The 27,208-nt window shown below is 32.4% G+C and overlaps 1 protein-coding gene across 1 annotated transcript; it reads left to right on the top strand.

Annotated features, from left to right (window-relative positions):
• Window positions 1-53: 53 nt before the first annotated feature.
• On the top strand, window positions 54-27,208 carry LOC139516598 (pumilio homolog 3-like). Its single transcript, XM_071306796.1, has 18 exons — window positions 54-134; window positions 6,617-7,258; window positions 7,656-7,788; window positions 10,287-10,407; window positions 10,760-10,835; window positions 11,725-11,818; window positions 15,489-15,555; window positions 15,961-16,030; window positions 16,861-16,965; window positions 17,441-17,544; window positions 19,667-19,742; window positions 20,263-20,361; window positions 21,003-21,137; window positions 21,522-21,664; window positions 22,645-22,790; window positions 23,416-23,577; window positions 24,484-24,574; window positions 26,186-27,208. The coding sequence occupies exons 2-18, from the start codon at window positions 6,617-6,619 to the stop codon at window positions 26,331-26,333; spliced, it is 2,412 nt and encodes an 803-aa protein (XP_071162897.1). The 5' UTR covers window positions 54-134; the 3' UTR covers window positions 26,334-27,208.

Raw genomic sequence — 27,208 nt, 5'->3', positions numbered from 1 at the left:
AAGATACTCAAATATTAACAATTCGTAGAATTTATTCGTATCTTGCGCAATAAATTTTACGACACCTGCTTTAACCTATTGTTGATAAAAATACCCACGAGGAAAAATTTGAAAATTTGAAGCAATATTTCAAGGTAATGAATTAATAGAAAATCGTTTTAATATCACAGATAAACGCCCTTGATATGTGAAAAAAACATTGAAGACGACATTTGTTTTGTATTCAAATTGAATTTTTCACTACTGATGTTCATTTTATATAAAACAAATCTGTTATAATAAATTTTCAACACAAGTCAACGTCTACAAACATACATGTATACAACATCACAACATATGCTTTTATCTGTATCGTTATCTGTATCGTTACGTCGAAGGTACCAATACTGGCTTTTACTCGACGGGAGAGAGAGCGCCTATTGACGGCGTTGGAGAGCTGTTTTGAAGCTCTCAACTGACTTGGCGCACACTACTGCTTCTTCCAGTTGGTTCCAATGAATAACAGTCTTGACAAAGAACGAGTTCTTAAATTGTTCAGTTTTACAGTTTGTAGTATCAATTGCCTTTGAGTTGTTTTTAACTGAGTTGGTAACTATGTTTGTGCTCTCAAAGTCTACAAAGCGTGTAGGTTTGATTGTCCTTTTGGTTTTGCTTTTTACCAAAAATTCGTCAGGTTTGATAGCTGGGACCAAACCCTCAACCACTTTGTACAGAAATACCAGTCTTTGGCTTGTTCTTCTGGACTGTAGGTTTTCAAGTTCCAGCACTGTTAGCATTTTGGTGACCGATCCCTCTTCTCTTGATTTATAATCCCCTGTGATGAAACGGGCTGCTCTTCTTTGGATTCTTTCTAATTGGTTGATGTTGTTTGATGTATAAGGGTCCCATACAATTGCCCCATATTCCATCGTAGATCGCACCAATGAAATGTATGCTGTTTTCTTGCAGTCTTTTGGGCAAAATCTTAGGTTGCGTCTAAGAAAGCCTAATGTAGAATTCGCTTTCTTAGTTACATTTGAAATGTGGGTGGTCCATTTCAGATCGTCCGATATCTGTAGTCCCAGGTATGGGTTGTGTTTGACCTGTTGGAGTATGTGTCCATCAAGGGTATAGAACTTCTGACTTTTGTTCTTAATGCTCAAGATGTAACATTTCTTTGCGTTGAAGCGCATACCCCAGTCTTTGGCCCATTTTTCTAGGCTAACCAGATCTTGTTGTAACAGTGTGTGGTCTTGTTGAGTTTTTATATTTCTGTATAGCAGACAATCATCAGCAAAAAGTCTAACAGTTGATTTTACTGAGTCCGGGAGATCATTGATATGACAGAGGAAGAGAAGGGGTCCGAGTACGGTTCCTTGTGGCACTCCTGAGTCCACTGTAACTTCTTCCGATTCCTCTCCATCAATGACAACCTTCATCCTTCTCTGAGTTAGAAACATTTCTAGCCATTTATTCAGTGGTCCTCTCACACCATATTCGTCTAGTTTGTGTAGGAGTTTGTTGTGTGGCACTGTGTCAAATGCTTTTGAAAAGTCCAGGATAGCAACATCAATTTGGTTTCCAGCATCATGTGATTTCATGAAGTCGTGCAGTGTGACTAGTAGCTGTGTCTCACACGAGTATCCGGATCTGAATCCATGGTTGAGTGATGTTAGTACCCTGTGCTTGTCTAGATGGTTTAGTATGTGCTTACAGATGATATGTTCAAGTACTTTGCACGGCACAGATGTTAGTGATACAGGTCTATAATTTTCTGGTGCATGTTTATCTCCTTTTTTAAAGACGCTCGAGATGTTAGCGTTTAACCAGTCTCTTGGCAGTTCTCCAGTATTTATTGACTTTTGGTATATTATTGAGAGTCCTGGTGCAAGTTGTTTTGAGCACTCCTTGAGGATTCTATTAGGTATACCGTCTGGTCCTGAAGCTTTTGATGGATTTAGTTGCCTGAGTAGTTTTTCGACTCCTTCATGTTTTATTTCAAGGAATGGGATTGAGATCTTTATGTGCTTTGTTGTTTTCGGCAATGTTTTGTCGTTGTCCCTTGTAAATACTGATTTAAATTGTTGTATCAGTAATTCAGCCTTTCCTTTACTATCATTCACTAATTGGCCATTGCTTTTCAAAGGTGATACTCCAATGTTGTCTTGTTTCCTAGATTTTATGTACTTCCAAAAAGGCTTTGGATTGTTGTTTTCCAGTCCCTCCATTATGGTGTTGTTGATGTATTCCCATTCAGCTTTCCTGACTTGTCTTTTACATTCTTTTTGAAAGTGCCTGTAGTTTGACCAGTTCTTTGTTCTCTTTGCTTGATGGTATAGCCTGGTTTTCTTTTTGAACATTTTCCTAATTTTGTGATTTATCCAGGGTAAGCTTGCTTTAGAGCGGATGAGTTTTGATGGTATGTTCTTGTCCAAATTTACGTAGAGTTCGTATTTAAATGTGTCCCATAATTCTTGGACTGTGGCATTGTTATGGTTCATATCCCTGATTTTGTTGGATAATGTATCCAGTTCTTCATGGAGATCTTCCCATTTTGCTTTCGAGTAAATGTAGCATTTACGTGGCCGTTTACTCTGGTAGTGTGGTTTTGTATCACAGTCTGTTATGATCATGTCATGGTCAGATATACCTGGAGCATTTGTTGATGTTTTGATGAGTGATGGGTTGGTGGTTAACACTATGTCCAGTAGATTTTCTCCTCTTGTTGGCGTTTCATGAATCTGAGTGATCGAGTGTGACATTAGGACTTCAATAAGGGCTTTTTGTATTTCTTTATCTTGTGCGTTTGGGTTTATTGACATTGTGTTCCAATCAATATCTGGACAGTTGAAGTCTCCAGTAAGTATGAAATTAGTATTTTTATTGGAGATCTTGTCTAGTGATTTATCAAGTTCTTTTATATCATCCATGTTTCTATGAGGCATATAAAATGAGCCTATTGTTAATTCTTTTTGGTCTTTCAGTTGTATTTTCACCCATTCAATCTCGCACTTTGTTACTAGTTCTGGTTTTTCTACTGCTACTATGTCGTTTTGTACAAGGACAAATACTCCTCCCCCTAGTGTACCCCTGTCGTTCCGATATGCTACATAGTTTTCAGGGAATACTTCGCTTGATTTTATTGCGTCTTGCGTCGGGTTTTTTCCTGGTTTAACTCCTTTTAGCCAAGATTCTGTGCCGCAGATGATGTCCGGTTTGATGTAGTTTACAGCTGCTGTAAATTCAGAAGTCTTGTCTTTGATGCTTCTGCAGTTTAGTGTTAGTATTCTTAGGTTACGCTTTGTTTCAATGTTGAATACGTTACTGCTGGTGGTTCTGTTTTTGCTTTTACTGCTTTTTGGTGATGAGGTGTTTGTGGAGTTATTTCCTTTTGGGCTGCTGGTTTTAAGTGGGCTAAAAACATTTGATGTGATGGATTCGAAAGTAATGTTGTGTGTAAGAGGTTCATAATAGTTTGAAGTGTTGAGCTCATAGCTGTGAAAAGTGAAGGTTGATACATTGATGGTCTCGCATTTGCAGCACAACCACTGTACATTTGATCTTTGTAATAAATCATAATCTGTGGAGCATAGTTCTATGCATGATTTGTGATGCCAGATGCTGCAGTCATCACAGCATACCCCTTCGCAGTTCCATGTAACTGGATGTTCACATAATCCACATGGATATACGCTTTGTTGTTTCGTTCTTGGTCCTGGGTTAAGTTCAATATCTCCTGCAAGTAGGAGGATCAATATTAGCATTGAGTGATCTTTATTTGGTTTTGTTGGTAATGTTATGGGTCTACGCCCAGCTGATGTCCATTTGTTGTTTAATAGGCTGGTTATTAAGTGTTGATGGTCCCATGATTTTTCACTGGTGATGGAATTACCTATGTGGTATAAGAGTGTCACAAGTATAATCGAGTGAAAAAGTTTTATCTTCATTTTCTGGTTAAGTCTGTTTATGTGGTTCCAAGCTGCTCGTTTGTTGGTTTTTAACTGTGGATGTTATCAGTATAGCTCGGAAGAGCCCGTGCTGACTGAAAACAAAGACAGTTTAGTTCCAACAATTTATTTGTGCTTGGTCTGTGATTTTCTTTAGCCAGGTTTTAGCCAACAAATTATCTGGGTGGATACCGTCTGCGTATAGTTTGAAGTTGTATTGTGTTCTTGTGGCTGATGTTCTGTTGTCTCCTTTTTTGTATTTTGATTTTATCTGAAGGTCGTTTGAGAATTTTGGTGAATGGCTGGTTATGCTATCGTTGATTTCTTTGACTTTGTAGTTGACTTTGATGATTTGGTCTGCTAGTACTGTGTCTTGTTCTAGAAACTCTTCTGGTGTTTTATGTTTTCGATGGCAGTTCCAGTGGTAGATGGAATAGACTGGTGTTTCTAGGATGGTTATTTTGCAATTTTCGTATTGCTTTGTCACTTCGATTATTTTGTTGTAATATTCTACAAGGTGGTTTATTGTTTCGTCGTTGTGTGCGTTAATTGATATATATTTCTTGTTGTATGCTGTTAGGTCACAAGTGCCTAACCAGACATATATCCATATTGGTCCTAGTTCTAAGATTTTCTGTTGTAAATTTGATTTTAGCCAATAATATCGGTCTGTTATTTTTGCACCGCTTTTACACCACCATGTTATTTCTTTTTCAACGGTGTAGAGCTTTTAATCAGAATGCACTCTCACATCAATATATATATATACTTTTGTATATTGGGGTTCTACATAATAATTAAGGATAATCAGATAATTGTAAAATAGAGAATGGAAACTGGAAATGTGTCAAAAAGCGAATAACCTGCCAAATCAGCCAAGGGCCCAGTTAAAATTATTATGAAGTCTTTTACCCTCTTGCTGTCGACCATTTTTCAAAGTTACATTTCATATCCTGGAAAATACGACAGCCCGATGTCTGTGAAGTAGCATGCCAAACAATGGCGTCATTCGATATACATGTATGATGTCACAACATAATGACAGTTACATTTGGGAGTTGGGACCCATTGAAGAAAAACACTTCACTGTTTAATCTTCGGTCTTTTGATTGAAAGAGATACAGAATTGATAAGAAGCTTTCATAGATTTAACCATGGATATCTATGTGTCCCTCCGGCAGCAAGAGGGTAAAAGGCTATTATACTCTTATTTCTTTGATGCCTTACATGGCTGTAAAGTGTCAAAGCAAAATGTATAAAAGCCTTTCAAGACGTCATAACTATTTTGACTACCTAGGCAAAGGCCCCCAATGAGTCTTCAACAAGTGAGAAAATTCTGCATCTGAGGGATCTTCATCAATTTTATACAGGTTTAGTGAAATGGACTGCACATTAAACATGATAAACACTGAGACTTCTTCTACTTTGTACTGTTGTAATAACCTGAACATGCTGAAGTTTATGTCACTTGTTCTGCGCATTGCTTTGTGAGGACATATAATGATATATGTACAATAAAATTTAACAAATTTGTTATTATAAAAAAATCGATACTAATGAACCAATAATTAAAAAAACACACACACAAGACTAACAATGGCTGGAGGTTCCTGACTGGAGACAGGTGCAAAAATGCAGTCAGTATTAGTCTGTGTCAAAAACTTTTTTAACAACTGGACTATCATGACCATTGGGCTTGGTCAGACCATGGTATAATGTATGTGTTCTAGATAAAAAAAAATTAAAAGACAGTTTTTTAAAAGAAATATAAAATTTAAATAAATTGCATATATTTATTAGGTTTGGGACAACCCTCTAAATAGTAAATAATGCTCCTAAATGTGTAACTATTTTTCAAACGAGTGATATTTTACTAGTGATACAAGCACCAGCACTTGTTTCTGTCATTGGGGGGTTAACTTCATGTATCCACACTTGAACGAATTTTCACAAGGTACAAATGTAGCTAACAAATATTTATTAAGCGTTGGGTTCAGCCAATATTTTTTAACATTCCCTTGCATTTCTGTGAATTCTCTTCAATAAACACACATCAGTCTGCTGATCATTGATATCTTAACAATTAAACATATTTTATGTACAAAATGTACCTTGAGAATATCCCTGTTACAGAATAACACATTCTTGGTCATGTTGGTTATCTTTTCGAAATATTTTGGGCAAAATAATGAGAAATAAAAAATGTATCCTTCAAATGTCATGAATGTATGGACATTGGACAAGAATGTCTAATTTAAATATTATCTATCACCATGATTACTATCAAGTGATGAAATTGAGAATAGAAATGGGGAATGTGTCAAAGAGACAACAACCCAAACAGAGAGCAGAAGATAGCAGAGGGTTACCAATAGGTTTTCAACACATTGAGAAAATCTCAACCCAAAATGTTTACTAGTTCAATAAAAATGGACGTCACACTAACTCCAAAATTATAAACATGATAAATTAAAACTATAATTCAAAAAACTGACACCACTAACTATGACTAGAGGTTCCTGACTTGGGACAGTGGCAAATATGTGGCAGGGTTAAACATGTTTATTGAGTTTTCAACCATCCCCTGCAGATGTTTAATCATTAGATAGCTCTTCCTGAAATATACTTTTTGTCTATTAATATTTCTTGTTATGAAAATAAATCAACTAAAGAGTGTATTTTGCTTTCAGATGAGAATAGCAATGGAGGCAGATTCGTCCTTTGAAGATGAATTTTATCAAAGACCTAGACGTAAACCAAAGAGTGGTAAACAGAAAGGTGTTCGTGGTAACCCAGAAGGTGACAGTATCTTGGGAAAAGAAAAAGGAAAGCTAAGAGCTCCTCCAAACAGTGATAATGACTCTTCATTTGATGTAATATCTCCTTCAAAGAAAAGAAAAACACACATAAATCCAGATCCACTGGAGAATGTTCAGCGTAAACCAACAAAGCGCCATCTACAGATGTACAGTGATACTGACCTGTCATCGCTAGATCAGACAGATACACCTGACACATTGAGTCAGATTAGCTCTATAATGCCTTGTTCTGATGTGTCCATGCAAACAACATTCTCCCGTATGAGAAAGCCAAAAGGAAGAGCAGATATCACGTTAGAAAAGGCAGTTCAAAAGGCCAGAGGCCAACCAGATGGTGCAGAAAGGTCTTTTCATCAAAAGAAAGCAAGTAAATCCATACTTCAACCGAGATTGTCGACTGTGAGAGAGGCTGCAGAGGGGAGAACATCAGATAGTTCTACACAGGAAGTTTGTGTAGAAGATGAACCTGCATCACCTGGTCCACAACAGTTTGAAAGAAGGAAATCAATGAAGGTGACTTACTATAAATGTGATACATATACTAATAGAATTTTTTATTGTAACATTATCATGATTATCATGTACAGTAGCATTGTCAGGATTGTCAGATATTTATGTAGAAATGCACAAATAAGATTTTTAGTTAAGAGATTCCTTCAACATGTTCAATCTTAAAGCATGTAAAATTTCTAAAATTTAAATTACTTATCCTACTAATATTTCTTAATATGTTACAGGAACAATAAATATTCTATATTGGACTGCCTCTGTTTTAACTAGTCAAAATAGGAACAAAAGATGAGATTTAATCCCAATTTCATGAATATACTTGGAAATCCAGGTCTGGATTAAAATGCATTAAAAGTACCATGTTGTTTTGGATTTCAAATTTTTAAACTTATTTTATCAGGTAAAATTGAAACGAGCAGCCAGTAATGCAGCAGGGAAACTGAAATCATTAAAAGGAAAGAAGGTTCAGCTTAGTGAAAGTAGACTAATTGCCAAGTGTAAAATGGAAGATTCACAACTGGAAGAAACATCAGGTAATTTATTTTTATGAAAGCTATACATTCAAAATAGAAAAAGATGTCATATAGCAGTACTGTATAGTCAAACATGGGATGAAATCAAGGTCAAAGGAACATACCAATGACCTATTGAAATTCTGTAGCATACCTACTAGTTAGCTCACCTGACCTGAAAGGTCAAGTGAGCTTTTCTCATCACTTGTCGTCCGTCGTCCGTCGTCCGTAAACTTTTACAAAAATCTTCTCCTCTGAAACTACTGGGCCAAATTCTACCAAACTTGGCCATAATCATCCTTGGGATATCTAGTTTAAAAAATGTGTGGCGTGACCCGTCAAACCAACCAAGATGGCCGCCATGGCTAAAAATAGAACATAGGGGTAAAATGCAGTTTTTGGCTTATAACTCAAAAACCAAAGCATTTAGAGCAAATCTGACATGGGGTAAAATTGTTTATCAGGTGAAGATCTATCTGCCCTGAAATTTTCAGACGAATGGGATAACCTGTTATTGGGTTGCTGCCCCTGAAATGGTTATTTTAAGGAAATTTTGCAGTTTTTGGTTATTATCTTGAATACTATTATAGATAGAGATAAACTGTAAACAGCAATAATGTTCAGCAAAGTAAGACCTACAAATAAGTCAACATGACCAAAATTGCCAGTCGACCCCTTAAGGAGTTAGGCCTAAAAAAAAAAGATATGTGTTTCCGGTAACATCATTTTGAAAAATAGGGTCGGTAGGTCGGAATTCTTTTTTTTTTTTTTTTTTTTTTTTGACATCGTAAATGAAATCCGGAAAATTATCATGTTTTTTCCAATTCCGGATCCGTAATTAGTTTCAAAAACCGGAAGTGTGCCATTTGCAATGTTTTTGAAGCACCTGCTGTGCAAATTTCTTGGATTTTAACCTATTTGGAATACCTTTTGACATTAATAAAATGTTTTACTGGCTTTCTATGCAAGAGGAAGCAAGAGAGAAAAAATATTATGTCATCTATCAGAAGCCTGTGTCAAAAACAGGGTCGGTTGATAAATTTTTTTTTTTTTTTTTTGGAAGATCCAATAAAAAAGTTAGGGTCGGGGCTAAAAAACAGGGTCGGTCGGGTTACCGGAAACACGGATCTTTTTTTTCTCGGCCTTATTGCCCTTTATAGTCAATTTTTAACAACTTTTCATCATTTTTTGTAACTTTTCTAAAAATCTTCTTCTCTAAAACTACTTTGCCAAATTTAATCAAACTTGGCGACAATTATCATTGTGGTTTATAGTTTAAAAAATGTGTCCGATGACCCAGCCTACCAAACAAAATGGCCGACATGGCTAAAATTAGAACATAGTGGTAAAATGCAGTTTTTGCTTTATATCTTTAAAACCAAGACATTTAGGGCAAATCTTTCAAGATTTTAATGTCCATCAGAATAAGATATATCCCCTCACAAATTTTCAGTTGAATCGGACAACCTGTTGGGTTGCTGCCCTTAAATTGGTTATTTTAAGAAAATTTTGCATTTTTTGGTTATTATCTTGAATACTATTATAGATAGAGATAAACTGTAAACAGCAATAATGTTCAGCAAAGTAAGATCTACAAATAAGTCAGCATGATCAAAATTGTTAGAGGACCCCCTAAGGAGTTATTGCCCTTTAGAGTCAATATTAAACAACTTTTCCTCATTTTTGTAACTTGTATAAAAATCTTTTCTAAAACTACTTGGCCAAATTTAACCAAACTTGGCCACAATCATAATACTAGGGTATCTATTTTTAAAAAGAGTGTCTAATGACCCCGCCTACCAACAAAGATGGCCGACATCAGTAAACACATTAACAGGTGAGCGACACAGGCTCTTGAGAGCCTCTAGTTTATAATAGGTTTAATAATGTAGAAAGCACGTTTTCAATTCTAATTCCTCTGCATACAAAATTTTGTCAAATATTTTCAATTAAGAAAACATTGATGAAGAAAACATACAAACAAATGGAGATTTGAGGTATATATCAATGAGCCAGCTGCCAAACAACCCAACACAAATAACAAAAAAACATCAGCATACACTCTTAAAAAATAGACAGGTGTCTATACAATGTTAAGCTCTAAATTGCTTAAAGTCTTAAAAAAGATTGAATTAAATTAAAAGGGCATTATCAAAAATATTCCATCAACTCCAAATTCTCAAAATAAAAAAAAATAAAAGCATTAATTGATTATGACATTGAAAACCACTGACAAGTTTTCACTAATTGCTTTCAAAGATAAGACAATCTAAATTACAGAAGTACTTGATGAAAAAATGCCTATTGTGGAAGGCTGACAGCTGAATGCCTGTTTAGATTAACTTGTTTTATCTGCTTGCTTGCTCATAGATGCTTTATACCCCAAGTTAACTTTAAAATCTGTTGGCAAGAAATTGGATTTGATTTTCTCAAGATCTTAAATGTATTATGAAACCCTAAAAAAAATTAAATAAATGTATGTTTCTATCTCAGCAAGATAAGATGCTATGTCATTTCAGAATCTAAGAAGACTAAATTAAAAGAGCTTCCATTCAAGGAAAGAAAGAAAGTTCGTAAAATGTTGAAGAATAATTTTAACATGATTCAAAGATCAAAGAAAATATGGGAAGAATTAAGAAGGTAATAAAAAAAAAAAATTGAAATAATTTATTTAAGAATGGGCATTTTACAGTATGTTTCAGTGCAAGTAAAAATGAGCAAAATAGTCCATTATTTCAAAACTTTTGATTCTTTTTCTCTAGAAGCATTAAACATGTATCAGCCTGAGTCAAAGTATAATCATGTATCAATGTATTCTTTTAAACTATTAGAATTGAGCAAGGATTTAAATTATTACATTGTTGCATGCTTGAAAAAACTGGTTTATAATAGAAGTTGTCTCTAAGTGTTTTCTAATAAATCATACATTGTTAAAAAAATAAATAGATTCATAACATAATATCAGATTTATAGTTGTATATTTTCGTTATAGACATGATGTTAAGGAAAGTAAAAAACATGAGCTATGTACAGAATTAATGGGATTTGTTAAAGGAAACATGAAAGAGGTTTGTGACATTAACTTAATAGATAAAGTATAGATTATAAAATTGATAAAGGAAATGGGGAATGTGTCAAAGCGACAACAACCCAACCATAGAGCAGAAAACAGCCGAAGGCCACCAATGGGTCTTCAATGTAGCGAGAAACTCCTGCACCCGTAGGCGTCCTTCAGCTGGACCCTTAAAAAATATGTATACTAGTGCAGTGATAATGGACGTCATACTAAACTCTAAATTATACACAAGAAACTAAAATTAAAAATCATACAAGACTAACAAAGGTCAGAGGCTCCTGACTTGGAACAGGCGCAAAATTGCGGCGTGGTTAAACATGTTTATGAGATCTTAACCCTCCCCCTATACCTCTAGCCAATGTAGAAAAGTAAACGCATAACAATACGCACATTAAAATTCAGTTAAAGAGAAGTCTGAGTCAGATGCCAGAAGATGTAACAAAAGAAAATAAATAAAATGACAATAATACATAAATAACATCAGACTACTAGCAGTTAACTGACATGCCAGCTCCAGACTTCAATTAAACTGACTGAAAGATTATATCTTCATCATATGAATATCAGGCACAATCCCTCCTAATAGGGGTTAAGTATCATACTATCAAAAAATATATGAGAAGAACATAACCTGTGTCATGCGATTGTATTTATTTTCATATGAAGGTCTGTTACTGAAAATTTCAGTAATTTAACAAAAAATTAGATTCATGATCAACATTAGAAAATCTAACAAAGTAACAAAAGAAGAAAATCACCAATTTGTCAGAACTTTATTTTTGTATCAAACAAAACGTGTTATTTTTGATAAGGGCTACTTTAAGTAACATGCATTCATGCTAATTTTATAAAACCTATATATCCTGTTACTTTTTCTATAGTTTGCATTTGCTCATGACACAGCGAGAGTTTTACAGTGTCTTGTACAGCATGGATCACCTGGTCAGAAAGATGAGGTGTTTGAAGAAGTAAAAGGTATGTGAGATAGATATATATAATTAACTATGTAGTTTTTATATAAAAATTAGGAGCTATAGTGTATTTGCAAAGTACTTAGGAGACATTGCCTTTATAAAAATGATCACCAGTATACTTTTCTAACTTTTGTGATATACCATTGTACACCAGTCCAACCTGTCTTGTCTCTCAATTACTCGCTTATACTTTCACTATAAATCTTCATTCTTCATTAAAGGGATAATTCGCGATTTTTCACTTTTCATCTTATTATGTTCATAATACCATAAAAAACATATTCACCAAGTTTTATTTTGATATGAAATCTAATAAAGAAGAAAATTGGGAATTATTAATTTTATTTTTTGAAACTTCCTGACTTATGTGACGTAGTTTAAGTCTTTGATGCATGCCGGGAGTGAAAATATCTCATTTAAGTCTTGTTCGTTAACCATCTAATAACGCGATTTAAAGCGCATCGACGACATTTGGTGTAGCTATTAACCAACGAAAAATAAGTGATAGCCATGCAACTTTTAAAATTAGATCGTGTGGATATTTTAAAACAAATTTTAATAATAAAATTAATTCATACAATAGAAATTTTTTATGATTTTTTTTCTACAAATACTTTAAACAAACATATGAAATTGACATGATCAATAATGTATTAAAAATACATGTTTGTAGTCTGACCTTTTTGCTTCATTCCATCAAACATTTTCACTTGCTTGTACGGTGGAAATAAAATGTGTATTGTTTTGTGACACCTAAAGAATGTTGAATGCGTAGGTTAACTCAAGGTAATTAAAAGATTACCATTATGTAATTCTAATCCTTTGATCCTCATTCAGTGAAATCTAGGTGTCACGGTTTACTGGCATTGCAGGTGTGAACAACATTTCGTATGAATTGTAAACGAGAGTCAGTCAGTTTTAGACACAGAAATGTAAAAAAAATAATTAAAATTAATTAACGGGAATAATAGTGTCGCACAATAACTGGATAGCTGTTGTATATTTTTATATTTTGTATAAGCATGCTAAAATCACTTTTAAATGAATTATGACTTTTGATTAATTCAGTAACGATAAAATACTTAATTATTTTAATTGAAGTATAAATTCATAAATAAAAACAGCCTTCTAATCACGAGTGTATGAACTAAAAATTGTACTATTTTAGATTAGGATCGGCAGCCTTAAATATTTCAAACAGATCATTAACAATTGCAATTATATAATTTGGTCCATCCAAAGCTATCTTTAATTACCTTTTTGGGAATTAATGTTCTCATCAAAATATTTCAAACCTCACAACGCACGAATACTTCAGATATTTGAAAAAAATGCTTTAAAAAATTGACAGAAAATTTAAGAATCTTTTTGGAATGGAATCGAAATTTACGAACATATTTGCTTTTCAAGTGTGAAAAACTTCAACAAAATTTATACATAATCGGGAATGTCCTTAACAAAATAGTCTTCGTCTCACACCGTAACTATATCGGGCCCAACTATATATAATACTTTAGCTATTTGACCAACGATGTATAAAAAAAACCAGAACGAATTTAATGTCATCTTTCCCTATTGTTTAATGTAATTATAAGTCTGTTTCAACTGGCAAGAATACCACTAAAGCGGACAAGCAGTTTGTTCTTTAAATTGCTGTCATTGAATATCAAGAAAGAAAATAAATCCTGAAATTGATTTGAAACTTTGATACTCTATAGTTTTCTTAAAAAATATTCACATCCCTTAGGGATTATTAGTGTACGTCCAGTTGCGTACATATTACATGCATGTCGGAACAATTGTGATGATGACGAATTTCTTCCTTTATTCGAGAACAATCTAATTGATATATAAATGTCCATGACTTGGATGAGCCAAAGAAAGTTATATATCGACCTGTATTTAAATCTCTTCTTCTTCTTCTTCTTCTTTTGGTATACAACATTTGATGATTACATACTGTTGGCATACGTGGACTAGTCAATTAAAAAAACTTTTACCCCAATTTACACAAAATGTATGTTTCTTTCTTATGTACAATGTATACATGTATATATTTGAATTTGCGCTATAGTTCCGAAACTTATTATCCAGGCGTATATACGAATGGTCGACAAGTGCGTACATTTTTTTAAATCAATATTTCTGGTATGGTCCGATCTGTCCTTCACCATTGACAACGAGTATAAATTACATTTTACCAAATTTACCCTTGGAAAAAATATGTATATAGATTTTTATTTCATCAAATCTGTTGTTTATTTTTAGGTATTATTTATATTTTTCTGAGATATTTTTATAAATAATTTTCTTTACACCAGAAATGTTATTCATAAACAAGCGTATGAGTTTAGTAATGACTAGTATATTATATCACTGTCGGACACGCAAGATAGAGATGCATATTATACACCGAATAGTTCAAAATGGAAAGTTTTAAGTTATCGGCCGTGTACACTGATCAATACCCTACGAAGTGAAACGATGATGAATTTGCAAGCTCGACAGGAAATCGCTTGAATACCTGGACGTGTCACCTCACACCCCCTGCAATACCTTTGGGAGTAATACCTTTAGCCATGCGGGTGATCAGTGGAGCGAAGATCCTAATTTATTTGAATAAAATTTATTACATAAAAGAATTATGAACTTATTAGATTTCCAAAAACAATTCAAGTTTCACGGACCACTAATTATTTATTGAAATTTTTACTTTTTAACTAATTCCAATATTATCATTATTGTTATAAATAACAGATCATGACGTCGATCATGGTTATCAAAAAAAAAAGATAAGAAAATTTTCCGTATCAACTTAGTTAACTAGTCGGATAAAACAACCGTACGATTGACAAGATATCGACACGCAATTACGACTACATCGGGTTACTGTAGTTTTGGTCCTTAGACATATCGTGGGGCAAATCGGAGAAGGTGACAAAATGGCTGACCGCAGAGAATTGATACTCTAAATTTAAAATCGATGGTGATCTCTTATCTAGCAGAATAAAACTTTAATATCTATGAATTTGAGCATTTTTATACAGAATGAACATAATATCAATTTTTGATTTTTTGCGAAGTTTCCCTTTAATTGTTTCCAAGAAATTTAACAGTGATTATAAAAAAATGTTGCTGTTGGTCAGTTAATGAATGATTTTTTCTAATCGGGGCAAATTAAAATGAAATAATTACACAATGTGCAAGTTTCATTAGCATCCATAATATCCCATATAAAATACTACAGCTATGATTGCATGTGCTATCAGTGACAATGTTAGAACAGTGCATAGAAAAACAAATCAAAAGCTTGACAGTAGCATAAAAATGTAATAATAAGACTTTATAACTTCATAGGGTTGTGAAAGAGTTGGTCATGCACACATTTATAATATGAGACACTTATGCACTCATACATATTGTGATTTGGTCAACGCTTTTACATCCAAATAAAATGATCTCTTCATAAACAAATTGTCAATAAATTTTTTGATAAAGATTTGTTTCTGTTGTTGTGTTGCTGGCACATATATACCCTGCAGTTCCTGTTATTCACATGTAGATTTGATTTGTTTTTGCTGATATGTGATATTCTGACTATAGCTGTATATGATTTTATTCAATGTTGTGAGAATGTTGAATTGATCAAGAAAATATCTTAATTATTACAGATCAGATATGTTTGATGGCCAGATCAAAGTATGCTAAGTTCTTGGTGAAGAAATTAATTGTTTATGGGTAAGTTTATAGTGTAACATAGACTAGTTTACAAGGCATCACATATATATAAGTTAATGAAGTTAATGTCGACTCAAATATCATGCCTTTGACATTCTATTGTTCAATATGACGAGAGAATCTTGTTTGGATTAAGATTAGATCTTAGTTCAGTGATTCACTGCTTCAATATAAAAATTTACAGGAAAAACAATTCATGTATATTATTTGAAGAACAAATGTATATTAAAAACATTACAGCAGTTTACTTTTAAAAAATTCTAAATGATATCAGTTTTTACATTAACAACCTTATAATGACACAAATTTTATTGGAAAGTCTTTTGCTCATTTACTCTAAAATAAAAATACAACTCTTACTGTTCAGACTGTCAGCTGACATTTTATTGATTTGGATACTTACAGATCAAAACAACACAAGAATCATGTCTTCAAGAGTTTCCATGGAAATGTTAGAAAACTGGTTAGACACAGGGTAAATATAGATATATATATATTATTCTAATATGACATGCTTCTTTCACTTTGTGAACAACGCTGTGATAAAATTCTCGATATATCTATACTTAGTGCAGACTATACTCAGAGATATACATAATTATGGATGTTACAATATACCTCCCACGTAAATCCACATGTATTGGAACCTATTTGCAAACGCTATGCCGGTTATATGTTTTAAAAATTGCAATTAAAAAAAAATTCAGAACTTTCATTTTCATTCAGATGCATAATAAAAAGAGTTTATGCACAAGTGCTTGGAAAAATATACAGAATAAAATTCAGCGAAAGTCAATTAATGCTTTTTGCAAATTTAAGTCCTTTCAAAACATGACGTCATACTAATAAAAACGCTAAAGATGAAGGATTTCCCATTATGTGGCCCTTTAAAATTCCAATAGTATTGCATTAAAATGCATTTTTGAGGTAGGTTTTGTGTTGTTTTCTATTCTATTCAGAAAGTCAACATGGCAGATCCTTAGTTATGAAATATCAACTGTTTGGATTTGACGGTAGCTTACGAAAAAAATATGTAAATCAAAAATAGCTTTATCAAACAGGGAATAAAAAAGAACAGCTTCACATAATGCATACCCACTCTCCCTTCAGTTTTTTAATGACCATATGTGTCTTATCAGAATCAAAATAATATATGGAAGCCATAGATTTGTTGGAAATTGACAAATGGCCTGGGCCTTGATATTCGTTAATTTTAACCCTCGCTAACGCTCTGTTTAAAATTCGAATATCACAGCCCAGGCCATGTGTCAATTTTTAAATTTAATTACAATTTTTATTTTTCAGGAAGCCTCAGATTTAGTAGAATTTGCATATAATGAATATGCAAATGCACCACAGAGACTCTCATTATTGGAAGATTTTTATGGTCCAAGCTTTATTTTATTCAAGGTAAACGATTTTTATGTGATCTTATTTTCAATAAATAAGTAACACTGAAGGCAAAAATTTAGAATTTTCGATATGAATGGATCTTTGTCAAAGTTCTCAAAACGTATAATCTCTTTAAATGTTAGTAATTAAGTTGTACTTTCAATAATCAGAATTATAATACTATTTATCTGTGGAAGACATTCTAATACGAAATTTATTATTTGTATTCTACAAAATTGAATAAAAAACGCAATACTTTCAAAACTATTAAGATAAATATGTATACCGTATTACATTTTCCATTCCAAAACAAAATACATTAATTATATGTAAAATAAACAAATATAGTATATTACATTAAAAAAATGATGCAATGTTGTTATGAAACTGCCAAATGTGACAGAGGGTTTTGTTAAAGTTTATTCACATTTAAGTAATCTCCCTTTTTAATCTCACTGTAAATGCAGAATTTAATTTATTGAACTATTTATAGACTCCTGACATGAGATGCCTGGATCAGATGTTGATGTTACAACCAGATAAAAAAGATATGATTCTCAGCAACATGAAGGAAGCTTTACTGCCGCTTATTGATAAGTAAATAGATTTATGTTACAAATCTGAATAATCAAACTTGTCAAATATTTCATTCTTTTGACAGAATATTATTTCCATAATGCAGACAAATGTATTGGTGTGATCAATAAGAAACATTTTTGATTAGGGCTATTCCAGAAAAAAATGTATGGTGGAGGTTGGAAGGCACATTGTATTAATAATACATGGGTGATTGGTATCAGAGTAACTTTTCACACTATAATGCACTATAATTCTCAATTACAATTGTCTGGGTGGCGGATGCTGACACCCACCCCCCCCCCCCCCCCCCCCCCCCCAATACATTTTTTTCTGGAATAGCCCTTAAAAAAAATCCTAAAGATAAAGGAATTGTGAATCTAACACATTAAAGACATGTAGTTAAGCTTGATAATGAACGATCAAAATTTATACTCAAAACTTTATATATCTAAAGACATCTCTGTTTAGCCTTATTTCACCTGTGTAGAAATTAACAACAAACAAAATCATTATCTTAAAGAAACATATAACCAAAAATCTTTACTTTTGACAATGACATACAATGCAGTTATAACTGACTAATGGTGTTGAATTTGAACAGTAATACATACAGAAATACAACTAAATATTTATTTGTAACTGAAACAAGTGAAATTTATAAATTGTCTGCTTTTACTTAATATAAAAAACATAAATGTTACATGTTTTATTGTGAATGTAATACTGTAAATTCAGAAATTATTGCGTGAATTTATTATTACGATTTTGTCATTTTAGACTAAACTGCGATATTAATTTTTGCGTTATTGAGAATAATTCTGTTGAATTCATATTAAAAAAAATCCAAATGCGAGTTTAAATTATTGCGATTATAACCCTCTCGCATTTTTCGCAATAATAAAAACATCGCAATAATTTCTGAATTTACAGTAGTTATGATTTGCAGTATCTAATAATGGAATAATTTATTAATATCACTTTTTATGCATTTTTAATGAGTTAACATTTTTGTCGAGCCTGCAACTTTTGTTGCAGAAAGCTCGACATAGGGATAGTGATCCGGCGGCGGCGGCTACGGCGGCGACGTTAGCTCACTTCTTAAAAGCTTTATATTTTAGAAGGGGGAAGACCTGGATGCTTCATACTTTGTATATAGATGCTTCATGTTACAAAGTTTCCGTCAGTCACATGTCCAATGTCCTTGACCTCATTTTGATGGTTCAGTGACCACTTGAAAAAAAAGTTCAAATTTTTTGTAATGTTGAATTCTCTCTTATTATAAGTAATAGGATAACTATATTTGATATGTGCGTACCTTGCAAGGTCCTCGTGTCTGTCAGACAGTTTTCACTTGACCTCGACCTCATTTCATGGATCAGTGAACAAGGTTAAGTTTTGGTGGTCAAGTCCATATCTCAGATACTATAAGCAATAGGGCTAGTATATTCGGTGTATGGAAGGACTGTAAGGTGTACATGTCCAACTAGCAGGTGTCATCTGACCTTGACCTCATTTTCATGGTTCAATGGTTATAGTTAAATTTTTGTGTTTTGGTCTGTTTTTCTCATACCATATGCAATAGGTCTACTATATTTGTTGTATGGAATGATTGTTAAGTGTACATGTCTAGCGGGCAGATGTCATGTGACCTTGACCTCATTTTCATGGTTCAGTGGTCAAAGTTAAGTTTTTGAGTTTTGGTCTTTTTATCTAATGCTATATGCCATAGGTCAACTATATTTGGTGTATGGAAATATTTTATGATCTTTATGTCAGTCGAGCAGGTTTTATTTAACCGTGACCTCATTTTCACGGTTCATTGCACAGTGTTAAGTTTTTGTGTTTTGGTCTATTTTTCTTAAACTATAAGTAATGTGTCAACTATATATGTTGTATAGAAGCATTGTTAGCTGTACATGTGTGCCTGGCATGGTTCATCTGACCTGGACCTCTTTTTCAAGGTTCGTTGGTCTTTGTTTAGTTATCTTGGTTAATGTTAAGTTTATGTGACTGTTGTAATAAAGCTTAGCTTTATACTTAGGACTATCAATATAATATGAATGATTAGTATAGAAGGCGAGACATTTCAGCGTGTGCACTCTTGTTAAACTTATAAATGACTTGCTTATTTTTATTTCAGGACTATTTTAGTACATTCCATGGTACACAGAATTTTCTTTGAATTTTTTGTTCATGCATCAGACAAAATGAGATCAGTATGTATACTTATATTAAGTTGATTTAATAATACCAATCATTACTGTTTAATCATCAACATATGATTGACCACTTACATTTTTTTCCTTCTTCAAATCAATGAAATCTGAGGAAAAATAGGATGGAAAATGATACATTGGACAAGAGCCATATAATATATGTACAGATCTGTCAAGTTGAAAAAAATAAATTTGCATGGGCACAAACAATTTATGTTTTGAATTTATTTCTACAAGAATTTTCAACCTGAGCCAATTTATGTTGTGATATAGTCTTTATTTGTATCCGGCAATTTGTAAAAGTTTGAAAGGGGGATAACTTGCTTTTCTTTTTATGTTGGTGGTTTATGTTCAAACGATAGATTTAAAAAAACACTAGTTTTTGTTGTTGTTTCAGTTTTTCTTATAAAACAAGTACACATAAAATTTCTAATATATATTCAAAGTTTGATATAATAAGACTTGTACAAATTACAAATTTTCACACTGAATTTCAAATGTTTTTTTTTGGGTTCTGTAGGACATGATTGAAGCCTTGAGAGAATCTTTAATGCATATGATACACACAAGAGATGGATCAAGAGTAGCTATGTACTGTTTCTGGTATGGTAATGCTAAGGTTAGTATTCTATCTTTAAAATCTAGCCTAATTTGAAAAAAAAATTAATCCTATTATTTATGATGAGTCTATTTAGTAAGGATTGGTTTCATTTATGAATTGAAGAATAATATTAAATCTAGAGAATTTAGATTTTTAATTGATTAATAGTGAACAGGTCATGTATTCACAGTGTTTGGATTTGTTGACTGACACTATATAAATCACTACAATATCTTGCTGCCATGCTGGATACAAGATAGAGTTCACAATCTGGTAATTGTTTGATTTGTCTGTTGCATATCATCTGTGTATCCTGGGCACTATGGTTTCTTTCTCAAATAAAACTGACCACCACAGATAGTGTGTTAAAGTGTCGAAATTTGTGCAAAACAAAAAAACTTCAAAACAATTCCTGTTTTTTGTGCATATTTCATAATTGTCTATTTTCAAACATTTATACAACGTCACTCTTACTAGTGACAAGTTCTCTATAAAATCTTTCAGTCCACACCTTCCTGCACTTTTATTTAAGATTCCCTGACTTGTAATATTTTGTGAATTCCTTTTGTTGCTGGTTTAAAACTATAATTAATAATCACATAAAAAACCATATGAATAAAATATTTGTACACTACATTTTATTATATTGACCATTACAGGACAGAAAAATAATGATTAAAAGTTTAAAGACACATGTGATGAAGATCTGCTGTGAGGAATATGGACACTTAGTGATGTTAGCCATGTTTGATGGGGTTGATGACACAAAACTTGTACAGAAAGCTATTCTAGATGTAAGATTTCTCTTAAACTCTTTCAAATATGTATTCTTCATTCTTAGAAAAATATTTATTCATACATTTCATTCCATTCTGTTTGGACGAAGAATACTTGTAGTGTGATATTCATCATCTTCATCATTAATAACATAAAAAACCTAGTGTATTGATTTACAACCTTATTAATATTCATACAACAGCAAGAGAATTTTATGGTCTCCATTTTATGAATTGAAAAAATAATTGACAGAAATTTTGATCATTCTATATATACTTAAATCTTAGAATTAAACATTTAATTTTGATATATGTTTGTTTTGATACCAGTTTTGAGAGAATTTTATAAGATATACAATATATTCTTTCATGGATTGTTGAGAAGGTTAGTTTTCATTTTAGGATGTAATAAAGAATGTACCTCAACTAGCTAAAAATCAATATGGAAAGAAAGTTCTGTTGTATTTACTATGCCCAAGAGATCCACGTTTCTTCCACCCAGATGTTGTAAAGATCTTACAAGAGGCTGATCTTAGTACTACTAGGTAATGTCGAATTCTAATTTACCGGAAAGCAGACTAATGGGTCAATTAACTCGTCAATTTTTATCTTGTTGAGCATGAAACCAACATAAAAATAGCTAAATATAGAACAATTCTTTTAGAATTACCTTCAAACAAATTTGGATATGAAAAATAAGAACTACATCAATTACTGCAGATTCATTTATTTTTCATGGATCATGTAAAAATTGATTTGAGTGGAGACTTGTTAGAGTTTCAGTATAAAGACAACAACCATACATCATTTCAATATACATTCTTAAAGTCATAATAAACAAGTGACCGGTGAAAAATAATGTTATTCTAATTCTTAAACCAATAAAATTGAGAATGGAAATGGGGAATGTGCCTAAGAGACAACAACCCGACCATAGAGCAGACAACAGCAGAAGGTCACCAACAGGTCTTCAATGCAACGAGAAATTCCCGCAACCAGAGGCATACAAACATATAAGCTTAGTCTTCTGTGGATGATTTTATTATTTTTTTTGCCTAAATTTCGTATAATCGTCAATTTTTTTTTTAATCGGTCACTGTTGTGAAAATATGGCAGGTAATTAAAGTTCAAGTTTTGAAGCCGAAGTTTAGCGATTGTTACCTGTTTGTCAACAATAAACAAAAAAGGTATGGGTATTGAGCATGTGTTTAACATGTACAATCAGATAATAGTTTATTTTAATGACAGATCCATGCGTATTGTGACCACCGGACTTTTAAGAGATGGGTCACACTGAGGTCACTTTGCATACGGAAAATATGTCGTGGAAATTGCTTCCTGGAAGCAATTAAAATAAAGTAAACTTCTTCTAAATATGAACATATTAAAGAATTTTCTTCAGAAAAAAGTATATGTACATAAGTTTTATAATGAAAACTATCCAATGAGTTATAAAAAAACATATGCATTTTATTTAATTTGAGGTTTCTTATGACTTTAAATAATGGCAATTTCTACATTTCAGTAAAAAACAGAAATCAATACGTCACAGAGAACTGTTAGAATTTGTGTCAGAACCATTGTTAAAGTACATAGCGGATTATACTAGAGAACTTGTAATGGACAATACATCACTACTGTTTTTATCAGCCATCATTACACATTCTTTGGGTAAGTTTTTGTTTTGTTACCATACCAACTTTCAAAAGTATTATTGCTATAATTTCACACCCTTTACAAAGATAATTCAAACTTCCTTTCCATTCAATCATTTCTTAACTGCATCTAAAAATTTGTTACTATGTATTAATTTCTATCCTACCAACTGAAACTTATATTGTACAATATTTTCTTGTTGATATTAGATAATGTGTCTACGGCTTGCAATCAATGAAGATATAGGATATAACTTTAAACTTGTACATACAAGATGCATGTAGTTCAGAATCATTTTGTCATCTAATCCTACATTTTATACCAGTGACTGTATCCATTTCTAAGAAACCCATAATTATTCCAACATTTTAACAATTATAACAAGCATAAAGTTGAAAGCATGAAAACACAGGGAATTATCTTTACAGGGGGCCAGTAGCCAATGCTACAAACAATTTGGCTGGGCCTTATAAACATTTTACAGAATATAATCATATGGTCAATACAAATTTTTCACATTTTGTCAGTTGACCCCTCAAGTCAAATTTAAAGCTTATTCCTTGAAAAGCTATAGTCCCCTGCACTTTCTGGAGATCAGAAAAGTTAAAGAAACTTAATCTTTTCTTTTTTTGTATTACAGGAGATCCAACAGCAGCTATGACAGCAATAGCTAAGTTAGCATCAGAGCCATTTGTAGCTGGAAGTTTACAAAATATGCATATTGTGGAACATAGTGCTGGTCACATGGCACTAAAGAAGTTAATACAGTCTGACAAAGAGAGGATTCAAGAGGGAAAATCAGGTACAAAATAGTTGTGTGTTCTATGTTTAAATAATCCTTACATTCTGTTTTACCAAACAATTAAGATATTACTCATTGAATGCTAAGAGAACACTTGTATTGTGTTTGGGTATTTACTTTGGTCTATTCCAGATTTAAACCAATTGGGGGATAGAAGACACTAATCAATAAATTGCGCAAAGTTTTTTTTTAGAACTTTATAAGAAAGCAAGTTGTGTATAATTGGTGGTTGGGGTCTATAAAAAGTATTTCCCAAATATATATATATTAAAAATCTGGAACAGCCCTTATTGATGTAATGGTGTTAACTGTTCAATTCAAATGAATAAATCCTATCTATCTTTTTTTAATTATTATATCTCCCTTTTCAAAAAAAAAAATTTCATTAGTATTTCTTCTTTCGAATCTCATTTTAATTTCAATGGGTTAAGCGGTGCCTCGGTGGACGAGTGGTCTATGTAGTCAAGCTACAGTATAACTAGCCTGTCCACACTAGGTTGTGATTTGGAATTACACAAGGGGCAGGTGCACTCAACTCCAAAATCTTAATTGACCTGGATTGTCAGTTTTCCGCCATCAAATCAGGGGTTCCCTTCAGGCACTCCTGCATCTTCCACCAATAAAAAAAATAGCATAATATTTTTGAAAGTGTCGTTAAACACCAACCAATCAATCAAACAACGGGTCGAAACTTTAAAATAAAACTTTAAATTGACTTTTTCATTGATATTTTGTGTTGCATATTATCATGACCTTCAGGTGATTTTCCTGGATTGATTTCTTTATACTTAAAGGGAAGACATAAATTTTAATAAACTTTAACAGTCTAGTTGCTTTTTGTGTTTTTTTTTTTTATAAATCTAGCTTAAAGCACATTGTAAATAATTACTGATATCTATTTTGCAGTGCTGTTTTCCCAGATATTATTACAGACACTACCAGATGGAGGTTTGAAATCTTGGGCAGCTTGTAACAGAGGATGTTTTACATTAGCATTGTAAGTACTGTGTTTATCAGTAGATGTGGTATGATTGCCAATGACACAACTAACTGTCTAACAGAGACAAAATTGTGTGGATGTAAGCAACTGTTTAATTGGTCAATGATCTCATAATTAACATAATTAGGGCTCCGTCCGTCCGTAACACTTTAACTTTGTGTCCGCTCCATATCTAGAGAACCATTATGATTTCATACTTTATACTTTACATGTTTATTAACCACCACCAGTGGGCGTGTCATGATGTATGTACAACTTCCGAGGTCAAAGGACGGTCGCCCTATAGTGATCAGTCTGTCCGTCCGTCCGTCCGTAACACTTTAACTTTGTGTCCGCTTCATATCTAGAGAACCATTATGATTTCATACTTTATACTTTACATGTTTATTAACCACCACCAGAGGGCGTGTCATGATGTATGTACAACTTCCTAGGTCAAAGGTCAAGGTAAAAAAACTTTGGTTTCAGTTGACAACCCTGTGTCCTGTGGTGAAGATCGTGTCCGCTCTATATTTTGAGAACCGTTATGATTTCAAAGTTTATACTTGACATGTATATGAACCAACACCAGAGGGTGTGTCATAATTTATGAACGACTGCCTAGGGCAAAGTTAAAGGTCAAAACTTTGATTTCAGTTGACAAACCCATGTCCTATGGTAAAGATACAATTTTTTAATGCACATTATTCACAGCGGGGCCCACAGAGATGGCTCCCATCTCAATGATATCTAGTTTTTATTATTTAAAAAGTTTGCAACTTAAATACACTATCACTTACAAAACTTTATATCTCAAACACTGAGATTCATTAAAACAGTTTGTTGGATGTAGATTGAGAATTATTAGCTTGTAAACACAGTATGATATCTAAATTAAACACAGTATGATATCAAGTTGTTTACTTGTAAACACAGCATGTTATCTAAGTTAAACACAGTATGAAATCTAAGTTGTTTACTTGTAAACACAGTATGATATCTAAGTTGTTTACTTGTAAACACAGTATGATATCTAAGTTGTTTACTTGTAAACACAGTATGATATCTAAGTTGTTTACTTATAAACACAGTATGATATCTAAGTTGTTTACTTTTAAACACAGTATGATATCTAAGTTGTTTACTTATAAACACAGTATGATATCTAAGTTAAACACAGTATGAAATCTAAGTTGTTTACTTGTAAACACAGTATGATATCTAAGTTGTTTACTTGTAAACACAGTATGATATCTAAGTTGTTTACTTGTAAACACAGTATGATATCTAAGTTGTTTACTTATAAACACAGTATGATATCTAAGTTAAACACAGTATGAAATCTAAGTTGTTTACTTGTAAACACAGTATGATATCTAAGTTGTTTACATCTAGGTTGTAAAATTGAAGAAAAAAATATGGTGTATGAATTCTAGACACAAAACATTACATTGTTCTATAAACCTATAAAAGCCAAGGAACATAACTTTTATTGATGTTTTGCATCATAAGTTTACATTAGGCCTTTAACAGGTAGTTCACACTCTAAACTTACTACAAGTTAATGACATCAACAGTTTGAAAAAAGAAAAGAAATAAACATTATTCCCTTGTTTATTTATTTTACAGTTTATTGGAGTTGGATCATCCAGAAGTAACAGACCTAGTCACAGCACAGTTAATTGGTGTACGAAACGCTTTGAAAAAAATGACATTCAAAGGAGCACAAGTCCTTATGCAAAAATTAGACGCTGTCAATGGGGAGTTCAAGTTGTAAATAATCTCTGATAAGAGAACAGATTTAACAACCACTGTATTAAAAGCCTGAGGCTTATGTTGAAAATTGAAATCATGCTGTTGACTCGTAATATAGGTTATAGGTTATACCAGTTATGAGAAATTGATTGTTCAACTAAATTAATATCAAAACCATCTACTGATTGTATGTTGTGTATTTGAATAGCATACAAATAAATTGAACAATCACTCATTTTTGTGACTTGAAAATTTTAACTTATTGTCCCTGTTTAATGAACTTGGTTTCAATATATGACAGGGATACAATTGTATATTTAGTTTTACATGTACATCAGGCAAATCTGTTAAATATATGGTATTGGATTGCATTGGGAACTTGAAATAAAACATGCATGAAATGAGAGGTTTCACTCTAAAGGTATCAGCAGTGCAAGGTATTTTATTTTGTCCTTGTCTGTGATGTGAAACTAGAATGAGTGCAATATTTATAAAACATTGATGTAAATTTATATTATATTTGTACAAATTCATCCATGTCCTGAATGCCGTGTAGCTTGATTGTTGCCAGAATTTATTATTTGTGAGCTGTAGGAACGAGGGCATTAATTGAATTCAATCAGTTTTATTTGATAAAAATCTGTATATTGAGAAAGAAAATAGTGGTTTTGAAAATGAAGCACAAGAACATCATGATAAGTTATTTTAGAAATTTTAAAAGCAGAATACCTTTGTTAAACTTTTTTAGTTGTGTACAATCATGCAAAAAGTTTTTGTATACAGATATAATTTTAAACTTTGACTTTTTATTTGGCAAATGCACTTGTTTTAAGTACAGACATTAAGAAGTGATGTATAGTATTATTCTGAGTAATAAAATTGTTTTTGTTGTAAAAA

The sequence above is a fragment of the Mytilus edulis genome, chromosome 1 (genome assembly GCF_963676685.1).
Source record: "Mytilus edulis chromosome 1, xbMytEdul2.2, whole genome shotgun sequence".
Lineage (NCBI taxonomy): Eukaryota > Metazoa > Mollusca > Bivalvia > Mytilida > Mytilidae > Mytilus > Mytilus edulis.
The sequence above is the reverse complement of the archived record's forward strand: the minus strand, read 5'-3'. Positions and strand labels throughout refer to the sequence as shown.